An 18,384-nucleotide genomic window follows, 5' to 3' on the forward strand; every position below is an offset into this window, starting at 1 on the left:
TCCTGTGGCGGGTGTTGTGGGTAGCTGGCGAGTGTCAGCAGACCCTGCGCCCCAGCTGCCCAGGTGCTTTTCTGACCGGAAGAGAGAGAATTGCTCCTTTTAATTCTTTATTGCCATCTCCTACCTTTCCCCATCATGGCTTTGTCTAGTCTGCCATCTCAGAACTTGTTCAGTTACCTTAGCTTTACGTCAGAGCTGTTCACCCTTTCTCTGCCCAAGCCTTTGCCTAGAGTCACTCCAGGACTCTATTAGCATTGCAAGGCCTTTCTCCTTGGTCCCCTCCTCTTTTTCTCCCCACCCCATCTCTTCCATTTTCTACCTTTTGCATCCACTCACCTATTCACCCATGAATGTTAGTTGATATTAACTCCACACCAACTCCCTTTTAGCACTTGGGAGCCAACAAGGAACAAAATCCATTCAAGTTCTGATCCTAAAAAGTTTCATTTTGACAAGGACATAGGCTTAGTTGTTAAAACATAAAGACAAGTTGACTGGGAGCTGGAACGATGACTGAATGGTTAAAAGAACTTAGATGCTTTTCCAGAAGACCTGGGTTTGGTTTCCAGAGCCCATATGCTGGCTTACCATCTGTGACTGCAGTTCCAGGGAGTTGGGTGGCTTTCATGAGCCTCCATGAGCACCAGGAGTGCAAGTAGTACACAGACAACCATGCACACAGAAGACCCATACATACATCATACAAATTAATTAACATACATCATACAAATAATACATCATACAAATTAATTTTCTTTTAAAGAAGAAGGGTCAACTGATTTGGAGGACACCACAGGCACAGATAATGGTTTTTTTTTATGTTGTGAGAGAAGACCTCTGTAGTAAAGTGGTTTCCTCAAACATAGATGCCCATGGCCATACCTTGGAAGTCTTAGGATGTAGCAAGTACAAAGAGTCTGAAGTGGGGACAAGTCTGGGAACAGCCTGTTTTCAAGAGGACAAAGGGAAATGGTAAATCAGCTTGAATCGGTCAATACACATTGTCACCTCTTTCTCAATTGAACCATTAAGTGACAGTTGAGACATCATACCTGCCATGTGTATATTCTTCAAACATAGCTAATGTGAATCTTTCTACTGCGGGACATCTTTGGGGTTGAAAATTCCGTGCAAGGAGCAGAAAGAGAGCATCCTAAGCTGCTGGGAGTTGAGAGATGTAATGGGGCCAAGAGTCTCCGACTGACTTTTCTCCTTCCACACACAAGGACTTGGCTCGCTCTTAGAATTACTAGTCTGTCCTCTCTAACATGATTGTTTCCATCTGCCATGCCAATTGCTATATTCCTACAACTGAAAAATGTTCAAACAAAAGGAAGCCTTCCTTCCTCACTACTAACTGCTCATTGCCCATCTCCCCACCTTTCTCTGTACCTTCCCAGCCTTCAGCCAGCCATCTGGGGGTCCTTTAAATCTCTCTAAGCTGACGCCCATCAGTAACAATTATAGTTGGTTTTGCATAATACTGAATTTGAGGTTCTGGGAATATACCAAACCGGATGTGCAACAGTCACTGGGAATGGGGACTAAGAGCTTGGAGACAGGTCAAACATCTGTCTCCATGTGGGATCGGTGACAGCCTGTAATTGGGTAAGGTCACCCAGAGGGCCAAGCAGAAGCTAGGAGAGAGGAAGGAGGGATGTCAGTAGGATGCCTACATGATGCAGCTGGCTAACTTTTCTTTGGGGCTCTAGCTATAATCCTTTGGGAAATGTCTGCAGGAGTAGAGGGAGGGGGAATATAGGAAGTTAACAAAACAAGAACCCAGGGGACTCTAACTAACCGGAGGAGATAATCAACTATAAATGAAGCTAATTCTTAGAAGTAAAAGCAAAATTTCTGCCAGTTCATTTTAACCAAAGTAGCCATCTTCATCGCTAGTTAGGCCCAGAGTTGGCTTTCAGTCTTTGCTGAAATATAATCCTGTTTTGCAAAGCATGGAGGCACGAGTGATGTATTATTCTGGGTGTTTAATTTAGGATGCCAAAGTCTACACCAGAAGCTAAGGTATTGTGGGCACACAGGATGTGCCCCTTAGAAGTCTGTTATCGTTAAAATGACTGTTGAAACCTAAGACAAATATTTGACTCGGTGCTTAAGGTAATTGATGCAGCTGATACCAGGCCCTGCCAGACTGCAGCGGCTTGGCAAAGTGTTAAAGATGGTATGTTAATGTAACCAAAGTGTTTCCATGTCTCCTTGAATCTTCAGTTTATTTTGAATGTGAGATTGGATTATAGGATCTCCTGCCTCCTGTGTATATTTAAGCGGGAGTTTGATGAAAGCAATTCCCAGTCATCGGAAACATCCTCCGGAAACAGCAGCCAGGAAGGGCCAAGTAATGTGCCAGGTTAGTGACGCCAGCATGGGATTTCAGCCATAGAGTGGCACCTGGGTGCAATGCCACTTGGGGCTCAAAGAGAGAAGATTCCAGTATTTTAAAGACTCTTTGATCAAGAGTATATTGAGGAAACAAACAAACACACACAAAAAATTGCTTCTTGGGGGTACACCTCTAGGGACTGAAGACACCTGAGATTTATAGTGTTGGAGTTTCCTAAAAAGCAACTCAAAACCAACACAATGCCAAAAATATTCTCTACCAGCAACTTTTGTGGCGTATTTGATGTTCTACTCAGCCATAGATACTGGAGAAGACTAAGGGAAAGACAGTGGTAGTTGTGATTCCCAGACAGCACAAGTATTTTTTAGAGTGAGGCCATCACTCTTCTTTAGCAACAAGAAAATGACAGATGTGAGGGTCATCTGGGCCAGCCTGACTCCATGGCTCTGTAGGTTATGACGCATGGGCAGATCTGAGGGTCGCATGGAGCGTTGCTTTTGAAGCACATTCAGCTCAGTTCTGCAGAAGCAGGTTTTCAGGCCTTGTCCTGTCTAACTTCGCGTACTCTCACTTTTCAGGTGCTCTTGACTTTGAACACATTGAAGAACAAGCAGAAGGCATCTTTGGAGGAAGGAAAGTGTGCTTTCATTGTGTCCTTGTCTGGTAGTTCTAGAGTGTGCAAGGCAGCTCTTCTCTAATTCTCCCAGGGTTCTTCTTGAGCATACTGTTGAGCCTTCAGGTTTAGGTTCTGTTTGGAATTACTAAGTCACAGAACTTAGGTGATGCACTGTGCATGCATGTGTTTCCTGCCTAGGACAGAAAAGATTTAGGGTGTGTGTGTATGTGTGTGTGTGTGTGTGTGTGTGTGTGTGTGTGTGTGTGTGACGTGTTTCCTGCCTAGGACAAAAAAGATTTAAGGTATCCTAATATATAGAGATATTTGCAAGGTTATTTTTATATGATGTGGGTCAAAGAGTAGAGAAAAGGGGTTCAAATCAGATAGAGGTTACTAATGTCATTGACTTCCTCCACTGATAGCCAAGCTATGCAACAACAGCAAAAATAAATAACAAAGAAAACCAAAAGCAGCAAAAGATAAAACAAACAAACACACAAACAATGTATCCTTTAATCACTCCTGATGGGAACGCCTCCTAATACCACAGATCTTAGTTTTAACACAAAACATTATTAGTATAAACTCACACATCTGTAATAAATATCCAAAGGCCACAGTGATTATAACCAGCATACTTGGTTTGACTGTTTATTGCTTCACAACACACATCTCCAACAGTCTTAAGAATTTGAGCCCCAAGTATTTCTCCCAGCTGTCTGGGGTGACCTGGATCCCTGCCGAGCAGTTCTAGTCACTGTTGGGTCTGCCACACAACTGTCGTGGTACAGTAGCTGGGACTGGTATGCACTGGATGTTACTTATATTCCTGGTGCTGGTAAAGGCACATACGTCATGCTGAGGTTTCAACCTTGCTCTACATGGTCAGTTTGTGCTCCCTTACAGAACGGTGGCTGATTCTCAGAACAGATGTTGCAAGAAGACAAGCCAACAGAAAGCAAGTGCTCTCTAGACTGCAGACTAGATATTTTCAAAACTAGTTTTATTTTATTACCAGATGATTTAATAAGTGCTAAGCTACAGCATTTTAAACAAAAAGCTTGGAAGGAGCACATTTGTTTTAGATTTTGGAACACAGATGAAACCCAGTGGAAGAAAGCTGTAAGTTAGGTCTCAAAATCTCAACATGTTAGTCCTATTGGCTTAGGGAGTTATAACATCGTATTTGTCCCCTCTTCTCACAGAGGAGCTGAGGGTAAAACACAATTGGCTTATAAAAAAGGAGCTGATGAACAGCGAGGCTCCATTGGTTGGAGTAGTGTTTGAATTGTCGTTCAGCTCTGCCAGGCTCATGTGCATGATCCTGGGACTGTAGCTTTACTTGGTCTCTTTTTCTCCTTCCCTGTGTTCCTGTAGTGAGGAGAACACACCTCTGGACCTGGATGATCATGGTGGCAGAACCTTCCTCAGGGTCCTGCTCCACTTGACAATGCATGACTACCCACCCCTGGTGTCTGGGGCCCTGCAGCTCCTCTTTCGGCACTTCAGCCAGAGGCAGGAGGTCCTTCAGGCCTTCAAACAGGTACTTCCTGTGTATCAAAAAGCTGTTGTGTGTTCTGTGCAATGAAAGGATTATGTCTCTCTTGTGCTCGTCTCGCTCTCTCGCTCTCTCTCTCTCTGTGTGTGTGTGTGTGTGTGTGTGTGTGTGTGTGTGTGTGTGTGTTTTAAGGTTCATGTAACTAACATATTATGTTCATTAAGGTTCAACTGCTGGTTACTAGCCAAGATGTGGACAACTATAAACAGATCAAGCAAGACTTGGACCAACTAAGGTCCATTGTGGAGAAGTCTGAGCTCTGGGTGTACAAAGGCCAGGGTCCCGATGAGCCTATGGACGGAGCCTCTGGTGAAAATGAGCATAAGAAAACTGAGGTAGGCACAGCCCACGTTAGGTCTCCTGCTTCTTAAAGCAAGGCAGCATTCTTTTCTAGTCTTAGATATAAACGTAGATGATAGGACGGTTGCTATCAAGAGATACTTACTAAGTAACCAGGGTGACCGCTATTCTCCTAGAAAGTTAGCTACAAAAATCAAAGCTTAGATGTATTTCTGGGCAACTGTGGACCATGTAGAAGAGACGTAGTTGAGTGAAGTAGCACTGGATTTCCCTCGAGAGACTCACTAGGGAATGGCCTCCTGTGACCACCACATCTGCTTCCCAGGGGTGAAGAATTGGTGAACATCTCGGGCTGCCTGACTGTCAAAAGACAATGCACAGTGTGTGTACTTTCTTAAAGGGTGATTTGTTTCTTTTTTTTTTTTTTTTTTTTTTGGTTTTTTGAGACAGGGTTTCTCCGTGTAGCCCTGGCTGTCCTGGAACTCACTTTGTAGACCAGGCTGGCCTTGAACTCAGAAATTCGCCTGCCTCTGCCTCCCAAGTGCTGGGATTAAAGGCGTGTGCCACCACCGCCCGGCTAAAGGGTGATGTTTACCTAACTGTAGACCACAAGAGGCGCCTACTGTATGTGTTCTTTTTGGTCCTTAGGAGGGGACGAGCAAGCCACTGAAGCACGAAAGCACCAGCAGCTACAACTACCGAGTGGTGAAAGAGGTAAGGCAGGCGCCCTGCCAACCCTCGTCCTGATGACGCTAGTGAGCTTTAGTCAGTGATCAGCGAGTTGAAGGTACAAGAATGTGAGCTCTTTGTGTAAAATGTGTCTGGGGAGAGGAGAAGGTAGCTCCCTGCGGTTGAATACTTGGGTTCCAGCCTCAGGTCTGAGTTTATGTATTATCTGAGCGTTCTTATTCCCTCACCTTTTTAGGCATTGCTTTTTTTTTTTTAACAGGAACTACATTATTTTGAGGTTTTGAAGTGGATCAGAAATTGATTTGTACAATCACTGAGGATTTATATCCATGCTTGGCTTTAGAAATCTCTGCATGTAGTAGTTTGGGCTTGGAAGCTTTGTGGGTTTTACCCCAGCAAAGCCCTCCTAAGGTCTTCGAAGCTGTTGCCTAGCCAGATCATTTAAGTGACCCATGAACCCATGTTATTGGCTGTCTTAGTCAGGGTTTCTATTCCTGCACAAACACCATGGCCAAGAAGCAAGTTGGGGAGGGAAGGGTTTATTCAGCGTATGTTTCCACATTGCGGTTCATCACTTAAGGAAGTCAGTACTGGAACTCAAGCAGGTCAGGAAGCAGGAGCTGATGCAGAGGCCATGGAGGGATGTTTCTTACTAGCTTGCTTCCCCTGGCTTGCTCAGCTTGCTTTCTTATAGAACCCAGGACCACCAACCCAGAGATGGTACCACCCACAAGGGGCCCTCCTCCCTTGATCACTCATTGAGAAAATGCCCCACAGCTGGATCTCATGGAGTCACTTCCCCAACTGAAGCTCCTTTTTCTGTGATTACTCCAGCCTGTGTCAAGTTAACACACAAAACCAGCCAGTACACTGGCCATTGAAACATAGATGTGTTCAGCAAGACACTTTTCTTCCATAGATTAGATTTTGTACAATCCGCACAGATACTACGTACCGGAGGAATGCTCCTGTCTAAGGTGTAAATGTATTATGACCTGACCCTCAGGTCTCTCCTCACATTGCAGTTCCTGGTTTGATGTGGTTGATTTCTTCTTTCTCAGATTTTGATTCGACTTAGCAAGCTCTGCGTGCAGGAGAGCGCGTCGGTGAGGAAGAGCCGGAAGCAGCAGCAGCGACTGCTGAGGAACATGGGCGCACACGCTGTGGTGCTGGAGCTGCTGCAGATCCCCTACGAGAAGGTGAGGGCGCGTGCATCCAGGGTGGGCCGGATTCCCACCCCCAAAGCCTTCACAATTGGGTGAAGTAGGGGAGGGCCAATGATGCGCTTGTGACCTAAAGCAAGTCCAGGTCATTTATATGAGAGAGATTGCCTCTCCTCAACACCTCCAGTGTTTGCGTTCTATAAAGAAATAAGGATCTGATTCTTCTGTCACACCTAAGCCTTCTTAGATGGGGACTTCTAGATCTACACCAGAGGTTTCATTTGTGTGTTTTAGCTGGTGTTATCCACCTTTGTCCAAAACACAGCTAAAACAAAGTCATTGGAGGCATGTGGAACTATGTGGAACTTGCTCTAGTTTTTGACAGTGTCCTATCATCTGAGTATATATTTAGACCAAGCCCCGACCCCCGACCCCCTACCCCCAACACCATCTTTTTTTCTTTTCTTTTTTCTTTCTTTTTTTTTTTTCTTTGCTTCCAAGAGATTGTATTTCAGAAGGGCACTGTCTTGATTAGATTTCTATTGCTGTGATAAATAAATACCATGATCAGAGGCATCGCATCTTGCGGGGAAGGAAGGGTTGATTTCCTCTTACAACTCTCAGATCACAGCCCATAGCTGAAGAAAGGCAAGGGAAGATCTCGGTGCAGGAATGGATGCAAGACGATGAAGGAATGCTGCTTACTGGCTTGTTTCCATGGCTTGCTCAGCTTGGTTTTTAGTACAACGCAGGTTCGCCTGCACAAGGACAGACAGCGCTGCCCACAGTGGGCTGAGCTCTCCCCAGCAGTCACTCATCAAGAAAATGCACCCCCCCCCGCCCCAGCCCATAAGCCAGGCTATGGATGCAGTTCCTCAGTTCAGTTTCCCTCTTTGCACAAAGAGCTGCATTTTGTTGAAAAGCCAATCAGCACAGGCGGAAGCCTATTCGGCATCTGTGGAGACAGACAGGCTCTTGGGGATACATTCAAACCTTGCAACAGCAGCGAGGCTTTGTGGTTTACGCACATGACATTGGGAAGCTGAGGCCCAGGGAAGTTGGGCATGACTCTGGAGTGCCTTGCGCTCCATTACAATCCCAAAGGCTGACTGACCCATGGGTGAAGCAGCTCCTGGAGGAAGCCCACTGCTGAGGGATTGGAGGCCCACAGCACTTTGCTGCAGTCCTTTTATGCTGTTTATCTCCTGTGTCCTGTGCACATGCTGATGAGACAGTGATGCCATCACATCTCCTTTGAGTGAGGACACTGTGGCCAGGAAGGCTCAGGGTGGCAAAGCTGTGTGCATATGGCCAGCTTGGCTCCCCCGTGGAGTCTGGGTCTGCTGCCTTCCCTTCTAGATAGCACATCCATAGAAGCTGCCTTCTCAGTCATGGAGAGGTTATGAATCAGGTGAGCCGTGCCTTTCCCTAGCCACAGGGAAGCACAAGCCAAATCCCTCTGGGAAATCAGACTTGTAGGTAACCTGGAGTTAGCTCAGGTGTGTGCGCCATCCACACTTTTCCAGTGTGTAGTGTGGGGAGGTGGTTTTTGGTGGCCATAGCTTTGCCCTTGGCTTTAATGATAGCCATTCAGAGAGCAATGTTAAAGTAGGGACAACCAGATTGATCTGCAGTTGGTGCCTCTAAGGCAGAACTCTGACTCTCTGGCTCTGTGTGTGTGTGTGTGTGTGTGTGTGTGTGTGTTTGCTCACTCACTATGAGTGGGGTGCAAACATCCCAGTTTGTGATAACGATAAGAAATTCTCACCAGGAGACATCTTGTAACACAAATCCCAAGCCTGCCTGCCGTGTGAAATGCCCTTCAAACCCTGGAAGCTCTTCCCCACTTTGCAGCCGATTCTTTTTTTTAGTAGAAGTCATGAAAGCACGCAGGACTGTTAAGGTTACCACTCTCAACCAGCAGCATCGATCTGTCCTGAGTCCTCTGATTTCTTACACCTAGAACTTTTGCCCATGAATTAGAGGTAGGCATAGAACCCACAACCAGGGCTGGTTGCTCCCAGTCCTTATGTCTCCTGTCCTGAGAGGTTTGTCCTGCCTTCTCCCAGAGTTATTTTTTAGGACATGGTTGACAAGATATGGGGCACTTCCAACACTGCCTGCTTTTGCCCAGCATGTCAGCTCGGAATAGCTGCTGAATTTCCAGATAGTTGCATAAGAAACTGCAGAGCTTAGGGTTTAGCTTCTTGATTCACTAATCCTAAAAAGTTTTCTGCCTTGCTTTGTAAATTTGATGACCTCTGTTCAAACCAGAATGGAGAGCTGACTTGTCCTGAGCAGCGACTGCCACTAAGTTCCAGGTCACACAGCTAGGTCATACATGTCCATGTGAGGTCAGAATAAAGTATACAAAGGTCTCCACTCCTTGCTGTCAGTCTCCTGCCTGGAGGAGGAAGGGATAGATACTCAATGCTTTAGGAAGTAAACTCAGTAGGGTGTGAACGCAGTAGGGTGTGAACGGTGGCTTCCACTTTGAAGAGTCTCATTCTCCCATTACTGCCTTAAATGTTTTCAATCGAGAACTGGGCAGAATGACCGTAGGTTTTATGTTTTATAACAATGGTACTTAACTCTTTACTAGCACTAAAATTTTTAATATGAAATCATGGTCTTAATTGTGGAAGAGCCACATGACCAGCAATGCAGAGCGCCCAGGGCAGATACTGTCCCATTTTGCAGAAGGAAAAGCTAAATCTTAGTTTATAGATAGGACTGGGGTTACAGAGAAAGCAGTAGATCAGGCGCAGGTGTCTGAATTTAGAATCCACTGACGTTTCTCCTCGTCCCTGGCACATGCTGCTGGAAGTTACAGTGCTTCCCAGTGGCTATAGAACTAACAGGAGCAGATGAGCTGAGTATGTACCAGCAGGGGTGAAATGCGCTCCGCTCCACTGTCAGGACCCATTCTCAAAAGTAGGAATTTGGAAATTCCAGCCAATGATATACAGTGGAATCCTTCTCTTAACTTTAACTCTGCAAAATCAACTTTTTCTTATGCAAAATCTTTGTGTCAATGGCCAGTGGGAAAGACAAGGCAAGGCATGAGTCTGTTTCTTTCTGGCTAGTTCTCAGAGGGTTTGGCAAGCACCTTACTCTACCATCAGGACCCTGGGCACACACCTCTGGATCCCACCTTAATAGAGGGTATTAGCATGGAGTAGAAGTGTCACAATAAGTGCTTTTCTTGTCTCTCCTCTCACACAGGCCGAAGACACCAAGATGCAGGAGATCATGCGGCTGGCTCATGAATTTTTGCAGAATTTCTGTGCAGGCAACCAGCAGAATCAAGCTTTGCTGCATAAACACATAAACCTGTTTCTCAACCCAGGGGTGAGATGGGAAGGCCTGGCAGACCTGCATTGGGGGGACTGTGGGGAACCAGTTGTCCTTTGATGTTGTGTATTCTTGAACTTGTTAGAATGCAGCATTCACTGCAAAGAGACCATTCTGACCAGCTGTCAGGACATAAATGCAGCATATTGTGAATCTAGGATGACATGGGTACAAAGGAGAGAATTCAGGAGGGCAAAGGAGGTATATTTCCTGAACCCATCCATCACTGTGTCACAATTACCAAGACAATAGTGATGTTCCTCAGTACTTGCCTAAGTATGTAATATGCGCACATGAAGCATTTCTATATTACATGCTTGCTAAGTGCATATTTCTAGATATATTCAGTAAATATAGCACATTTTGTTTAATATGCCTTCACACTCACACATATCTTACATCCTGCACTTTTTTGTTTGCATTGAACACAACACTGATGCCTTTGTAAATCAGAAATAAGTGGTATTTTTTTTCTCACTGTCTTTGACCGTTCAATGGCCTTCTGTAAAATGGCTGCAAGTTGAAAAAAAAAAAAAAAACTTTACTACCTTATTAGTGAATAAGTAGTCACTTCCCAGTTTTTGGTTTCATAAATAACACTGCAAACGATGTCTTTCTCCATGTACATACACACACTCAGCAGAACTTATTACCAAACTTTCTTGGACCTGCTGGCTGCCAAATAATGACACGGAGACTTATTATTTCTAAAAGCTTACGCACTATAGCTGGGCAGCCTCTCAGCCAGCTCATACAAATTAATTAGCATGAATGTCCTGGTTCACATCCTGCCTCATGGCCTGCTCTCTCTCACACTCTTGGCTTGTCCCACCTCCTCCTCTGGATCATGCTGGCAAGTGATCCCTTGCCTAATTCTAAACCAAAGTTTCTCTCTCTGCCTGGAAGTTCTTAGCTATTGGCCAGTAGCTCTTAATATTAAGTCCATCAGAGAGTAAGGAAGGTGTAGGTTTATAAAATACTGAGGCCGGTGATGAACCATAAGAATATCGATATCAAAATCCAGCCAGTACTCAGCTCCCTGCCAGTATAGGACAAGACCGAGCATCTCTGGATAAAATGTACAAAATAAAGTTCCCGGACCATGATGTGAGATGTCTTCTTGGCTCTGTCACATCACAGTACCGTGTGCGAAGGAAATTAATTATACAGGAATATATCGATTAATCGAACCTTATTAAATCAACTTCTATGCCCAAGATGCCATCATTAAGAGCAGCCAAGAGTAATTAAGACACAGAGTGAGAGAAGACATTTGCATTACATATGTTCAGCAAAGAGTTGATTCTCAGCATCTTTATTACAATTTTTTAAAGAAAGGAGGAGAGAGGGCCAAAAACTTGATGGGCACAAGCAGTTGGTGAGACAAGGTCTCCACACCATGATGAGTGATCAGACAAACATAACTTGACATGTAAGAGTTGACTACAATAGAAAAGATGGTGTTCACCGGGATATAGAATAGCTGTATTACGCAGGAGAGATGAATCAGTGGCTTGAAGCATTGCTCTTGCAAAGGACTAGAGTTCAGTTCCTAGCACTTACATGGTTGCTCACAACTACTCTTAACGCCAGTTCCAGAGGCTCTGACATCCTCTTCTGATTTCTGCATCCATCAGGTACACACACGGGGTGTACGTATATGCACATAGAACATTTATACACATAAATCTAGAACAGCTGTACTGCAATATAAAGTATACAGAACATCTTTTCAAAAGCTGTTTGACAGTGTCTTATAAAAAACAAGGAGTTTGCTGACTAATGGGATAGTGTAAAGGGAGAATGAGAAGCATGCTCAGATACAGGTATGATTCTGGGTTTTAGTAAGGCAGTTTATCTCATCAGCCTGCACTGGCCTCTCTGTGACCATATCCTTCTGTACGCTCCTTGTCTTGTGCCAGATCCTGGAGGCAGTGACGATGCAGCACATCTTCATGAACAACTTCCAGCTGTGCAGTGAGATCAACGAGAGAGTGGTCCAGCACTTTGTTCACTGCATAGAGACCCACGGTCGAAACGTCCAGTATATCAAGTTTCTCCAGACGATTGTCAAGGCAGAAGGGAAATTCATTAAAAAGTGCCAAGACATGGTCATGGCTGAGGTGACAACCACATATTTGCTTCTACCTTCATCTGGTGTTCTATAGAAACTTAAGTTAGTCTTCTCTGTGTGGTCTGGCACCCTCTTGAGGAGCAATATGGAAGGAAAGGTTGTATTTGTATGTGTGCGTAGTTTCACGTGCGTGGCTTAGGCAAGTGTCTGATCTGATTCTCTGTAACAGTAAATCTGTTACTCATAAGGCAATTTGGGTTGGACTCTTCAGCCAGAAAAGAGGAAGAATGATAGACCAATATCTATGTGAGATTAAATGTGGGTGAGATCAGTAAGCCATAGCAGCGTCCCCTTTAGGAGTTAGGACTTTTTTATTTAACTACGCACCTAATTAGTTAGCTTGAGCAGTTTCAACTTCATGTTTCACCAGGAGCCTCTGGTCTGCAGGGTGGAGGCCCAAGTTCCACTTGGGTCTTTGCAGAAGTTGGCTCTATGCTGTGACTGTTGTCTTTGATTAGGAAGACCCACCCTGCAATCACAATGGTGGCTTCCATGGAACTTGAGTAAACTTCCCCCTGTGCTAGGATTGACTGAGCCATCCACATCTGTGGTTCCAGGGGCAGTAGAGTTGGCTCCGCCTCGGGTACAGATGCCCGCTGCATCACTTACAGGCTGGTCTGCATTGGCTCTTCTGTCTTGACATCTCAAGACTTGAGCATTTCTGTTACATGAGTGTTTTCACTGACTGTGTAGATTGAATGAGGTAATGACAACAGGAATAAATAGCTAACATCTACTTGAAGCCTATGGTAGTCTGCACATTGTTCTGAGAAATTTGTAATTGAGTGTTTATTCTCAACCCAACAACACTTTTGAGTCAGAGATCACATTTTGTACCCATTTTTTACTCAGAAACAGAGGCAGGAAAAAGTATTTGTCTTGGTATCTAGACCCTTGATTGGAATTCATGAAAATTAATTGTTAATAAGCAAACAGACCTCTGAGGGATGTACCTCAGTACAGCATGCATAAATGAACAAGGTCCTAGGCTCACTCACTAGTAGCGTCTTCCTTCCCCCAAATCCTGCAGTTCCTGAGTTGAGGATATGTTGGCATTGAGTAAATAGTATTGACTGAGTTTATTTTGACTTCTGAGCCAGCCCTTTATAAAACTTTTTTATTTCATGTTGTGCTAAAATTGATGTATATTAAAATAAATGTATTAGAGGCACCATCCAAGGAAACAAATTATGCCTTGACTTTTCTTTTGCCCTGTTGTTTTCTTCTGTCACGTGGCAGGGCCTCACAGCCCAGACTGGTCTGAAACTCAGTGTTCAGTCAAGGCTGGCCTTGAACTCATCATCCTCCTGCCTCAGCCTCCCGGGTACTAGCATTATAGGCTTGTACCACCACACCCAGCTAAAATGACTTGACATTTTGATGAAGGCAGAAAGAAAAGCATCTTAGGTAGATGTGGATAACTTATGACCAAAGACATATGACACTGGATGGAAGACTTGCATCAGGATGCCTTTTAAAATAGACCAAGCTCTGCAAATATTTAAGCTAGAAAAATGGCAGCCTGGTAGTACACGCTAGCAGTCCCTGTTTCCTTTTAATGGCCTTGTGTGCAGACTGGTCCTCCCCTAGTCAATCTGTTAGGGTCACCATGGTTATTTCTGTATCTTTGGATTCATATGATGCTTTTAAGAAAGTGTGGTTGGTCAGTCCAGAAACAAGTGGGATCTAGATGAGTTTAGTGATAAGGACACAACCTGTGTGGGGAAGGAAGTCTCTCTTCCTCTGCCTGTGGGGTTGTGTAAGGCTGCCTCACTCCTGCAGGCTTGTAGCAACAATGAACACTTTTCTCTGTGTAGCTTGTCAACTCTGGAGAGGACGTCCTCGTGTTCTACAATGACAGAGCCTCTTTCCAGACTCTGATCCAGATGATGCGGTCCGAGCGTGACCGGATGGATGAGAACAGCCCTCTCATGTACCACATCCATCTGGTGGAGCTCTTGGCTGTGTGCACAGAGGGCAAGAATGTGTACACAGAGATCAAGTGCAACTCCTTGCTCCCGCTCGATGACATCGTTCGTGTGGTCACTCATGAAGACTGCATCCCCGAGGTGAGTAGCCTGTGGAGCTGAGTGGAGACATGGTGGCTGGCCTGGGACACCCACGGCTTTCAGGCCCTTCAGCTCACGGTGCAGAAAGATTTAGTGTCACTGCAACAGTGTTTGCCTCCATGTTGATACTGTGTGAAAAGAACAGGAGGCAGGTGAGTCTCTGCTTTCTCCCCAAATCTGGGATAAAAGCTTCAGGGTTGGGGAACAAATTCATCTCACAGAGGATGTGCGCCGAAGGAACTGCCTAGAAGAGAAGCTATCAATGGCTTGAGATAGCTTCGCCTGTAAGTTTAATTCTTCCAAGCAAGATCTCGTAGTACAGAAAGAATGCGTGACCATTGTACAGAATTGGGGAACTACAGGTAACTGTAACAAATGAAAATGACCTGAAATCGCACTTCCCTCAGAGAGTACCTGCAAAGCCAGGTATGGTGGCATATGTCAATTATCTCAGCACTTAGAAGGCAGGGGTAGGAGGATTGCCATGAATTTGAAGCTAGCCTGGGCTACATAGTAAGTACCAGGCCATACACAGTAAAACTCTATCCCCAACAGACAAAGAAGTAAATCTCTTCACCCATTCTTCCCAGTTCTCTCTGCATAGCAACTGTGGCTTCCTGTATCCCACTCCAGTGTCCCTGTGCCCCATTCTCAGCATGGTCCCTTTTAACTTCCCTGGGGCCTGCAGTTACTGTAGGCTATGGACTCACATCTAAAGAGCTGACTCTTACAAATAAGAGAAAGCATGGCGTTTGTCATTCTGGGTCTGTATTGCCTCACTCAATTTAACATTTTCTGGTTCGCTCCATTTACCTGAAAATTTCATGATTTCATTTTTCTTTGTTGTTGACTCGAATTCCATTGTGTAGATATATTCCCCATTTTTATTGTCCATCCATCAGTTTAAAGGCATTTAGGTTGTTTCCCTGTCTAGTACTGACCATAGCAGACACATCTCTATAAGTCATCTTGGTAATGTCTAATTCATTCTAGAAGACTTGCTCCCCTCAATACCCCTCCTCCCTCTGGAGCACTCAGTGCTCCACAGCAGTGTCAACATTTGATATTACCAGGTCTCTCTTGCTTCAGTTGTCTCAGTGTGCACATCTCTAGTGCTTGGTTAATTTTCTATTTACAGAGCTCACAATTCTCTCATTTATATTGGACAGATGAGTAGACGGAGCCACAAAGTTCTGTTGTCACTGCCATCATCTATGTACCCCCCCAAAGCAACCCCAGACTAGCCTCATTTCCTTCCAGTTCCCCGTGGCTAGATAATCATGGATTTTCCTCTGCCTCTTGTGCTCATTCAGTATAAACGAAATCACACATGCATGCCTTGTTCTGGCTGGGTGATTGCAAAATAGTTTCTCACAGCTCGTGCCAGCTTTGCAGGCATTGGTACTTCACTATTACCAAGTAATACTTTCCCATGTCCAGATACCACACTATGTCATTCCAGCCATCACTGGTGCAGTTGTGTGCTTTTTCCACAGGTTGGCCATTATAAAGGGTGCTGCTGGGGAGACTTAACTGTCATGTTTTATGTGGACATGGGTCATGCCTTCCCGGCTTCACTCATTGCAAACAGCTCCCAGGCTGGACCATGTAATAACGCTGCCTTCTTGCCAACAGGAACAGTGTAGTCAAACTTGAACCTCTCCTTTGGTCAGAATCTTTTCATCAAACCTTACCTTGAGATCATAAAAACAGTCTCGCCCTAAAGCTTTATGCTTTGGGGTTTTGAATTTTATAGTTGTGAATTTGGAAAATCAAAAAGCTACAGAAATGAGAGCCAGCAGGGGTAGTGGATAAGACTGTGCACCGAACCTTGGAGAGGAAGTGAGAGCTCGTGGGCTCCTTGTGGAAGCTGGGTTCTCACGAGAGCTTCTTTCTCCCTTCAGGTTAAGATCGCTTACATTAACTTCCTGAATCACTGCTATGTGGATACTGAGGTGGAGATGAAGGAGATTTACACGAGCAACCACATGTGGAAGTTGTTTGAGAATTTCCTCGTGGACATCTGCAGGGTGAGGCGTGTGTGTGTGTGTGTCTGTGTGGTGTTTTCATGGGCATGTGAGTATGATAGGTCTGTCTGTCATCCCTGTTCAGAAATGCTGTAAAAGCCAGTTGTGAATTTTCTTCCATGAACAGTTCTGAGTGGAAGGGTCTGTTCATACTTGATACTTTTCGTTACTTTTTTCTTTTTAGTAATTTCTTATTTCATCTGTAATATAAGTGATTTTTTTTTCCACATTTTGTTCCACACTGAAACCTGTGTGATCATCTGTTACACACTGTGGCCTCTAGATCTTTACCTCTGTCCCGTGATTGGTGATCAGTGAGGAATGTCATTTGTTGATATTCTGGAGTAGGTTTGCATGCCGAGTTCCCGGCCTCCGTCTCTTTTCCAGGCCTGTAACAACACAAGCGACAGGAAGCACGCAGACTCCATTCTGGAGAAGTACGTCACTGAAATCGTGATGAGCATCGTCACCACCTTCTTCAGCTCTCCCTTCTCAGACCAGAGCACCACTCTTCAGGTGAGAACGGCCTCCCGAGGGACAGTTTTCATGTGGGCGTCTGCAGTCCACATCCAGGCATGTGCAAGGAGCTGGAAATGAGCCATTCTGCAAAGCCAGAATGGAAGGTGGCTCTGTCAGGGGCCCTTGGGAACAGAAGGGATGTTGCCCATCGTACCTATAGGGATTGGCTCTTGGACCTTCTCGGTCCTCACATACCAAAATTAAGTCCTGAACAGTAAATGGTGTTATAGTTGCATAGAAGTTACCCACATGCTCCCTCAGACTTTAAATCATCTCTAAGAGACTTACAGTAAGCCATGCCATGCAGCCGCTGTGTGAGTAGTGGGCCCACCATATTGTTCAGGGGCAAGGAAAACTGTGTATGAGTTCCACACAGACCTGATGATTTTTCAGATATTTTCAGTCCTTGATAAATCTGGACGTGGAGAACCCAAGGATACGCGAGAGTGGCGATCCATTCTTGAAAAGCAGAGCCCATTAACAGCCAGGCGCATCATCTCTTTGTACTTTTACACCCAGTGCCAACCAGGAAATCACAATGATTAATGAGGCCAGACACGCTTCTCTTGTAGGAGAAGGTGACATTCGAGATGGTGATGCCCCAGGAGATAGCGAAACAGTGTTGAAAACCATAAGCTGTGTGCCCTGGGTCGGCTGATGGCCCGACAGGTGGAGGCACGTGCTCACAGGCCTGACGACCTGAGTTCAGTCCCTGTATCTACTGGGTAGCAAGAGACAATCAGCTCGTAAGGATTGTCCTCTGAATTCCAAGCCTGGGCTGTTGAACATGTGTACCTGGAGACAGACAGACAGACACACACACACACACACACACAGCTTTAAATGGGGCTTACATTATGGCTTCTTACCTTGGTTGCTACTGTTTCCTTCTGTGGACTAAGTTTATCCAGCATATAAGCAAGAATTGCCAGAGAAGTAAGTCTTCAAATGACAGATATCCCGAATCTCTCCTAAGGTGTAGTTTATACCTGGAAATCAAAGTGTAATTCTGAAGACGTAGCTGATCGATCTCTGAACCATTCCTTGCTAATGAGCAGCCTCTCGTGCTGCTCCTTTGTAAGGCGTGTCTTCTCCTTAGCTACATCTCAGTTCTTTCTCCCTCCCGCCTCGCATGTCAGAGCTGAGACCGATGAATTTGGCGTTATATGCACTGCATTTGAGCTGCCAGGGAAATGCCCAACTATCAGCCTGTAAATGTGAATTCCAGGGAGGAAGAGGAGAATTCTGGAAGCTTTAGAGCAAGACAGATTGGATTCAAATCTCCATTCTGTCCTATGAGCTCTGTTAACACGGAGAGGTCACTGAACTTCCTGTTCCCTTCCCTCCCCTCCCCTCCCCTCCCTTCCCTTTTCATGCCTTCTCTTTTTTCTTCTTTCTGTTTTGAAACAGGGTGTCATGTAGCCTGTGGTGGCTCAGACTCGCTATGTCGCCAAGGCTGGCCTTGAGTTTCTGATCCTCCTGCTTTGGCCTCCCAAGACCACCACACCTGGCTCAGAACTTATCCTGTATGTCTGGCAAGAATATAATATCAACTTGGTGTGCTCTTGTGAGAATGAGATACAATGTTTATT

The 18,384-nt window shown here is 45.1% G+C and overlaps 1 protein-coding gene across 13 annotated transcripts in view; it reads left to right on the forward strand.

Annotated features, from left to right (window-relative positions):
* Positions 1-18,384, forward strand: part of Itpr1 (inositol 1,4,5-trisphosphate receptor type 1) — a 336,899-nt gene that overhangs the window by 178,584 nt on the left and 139,931 nt on the right. For all 13 annotated transcript variants that reach the window (XM_029478976.1, XM_029478977.1, XM_029478980.1 and 10 more), the window contains 11 exons: positions 2,230-2,368; positions 2,941-2,995; positions 4,356-4,521; positions 4,701-4,871; positions 5,485-5,550; positions 6,588-6,725; positions 9,915-10,040; positions 11,966-12,166; positions 13,995-14,246; positions 16,151-16,276; positions 16,661-16,789. In XM_029478976.1, the coding sequence (XP_029334836.1) occupies positions 2,230-2,368; positions 2,941-2,995; positions 4,356-4,521; positions 4,701-4,871; positions 5,485-5,550; positions 6,588-6,725; positions 9,915-10,040; positions 11,966-12,166; positions 13,995-14,246; positions 16,151-16,276; positions 16,661-16,789 (1,569 nt within the window). The remainder of the gene's footprint in view (positions 1-2,229; positions 2,369-2,940; positions 2,996-4,355; positions 4,522-4,700; positions 4,872-5,484; positions 5,551-6,587; positions 6,726-9,914; positions 10,041-11,965; positions 12,167-13,994; positions 14,247-16,150; positions 16,277-16,660; positions 16,790-18,384) is intronic.

This window comes from Mus caroli, chromosome 6, assembly GCF_900094665.2.
Source record: "Mus caroli chromosome 6, CAROLI_EIJ_v1.1, whole genome shotgun sequence".
In the NCBI taxonomy this organism is placed as follows: Eukaryota; Metazoa; Chordata; class Mammalia; order Rodentia; family Muridae; genus Mus; species Mus caroli.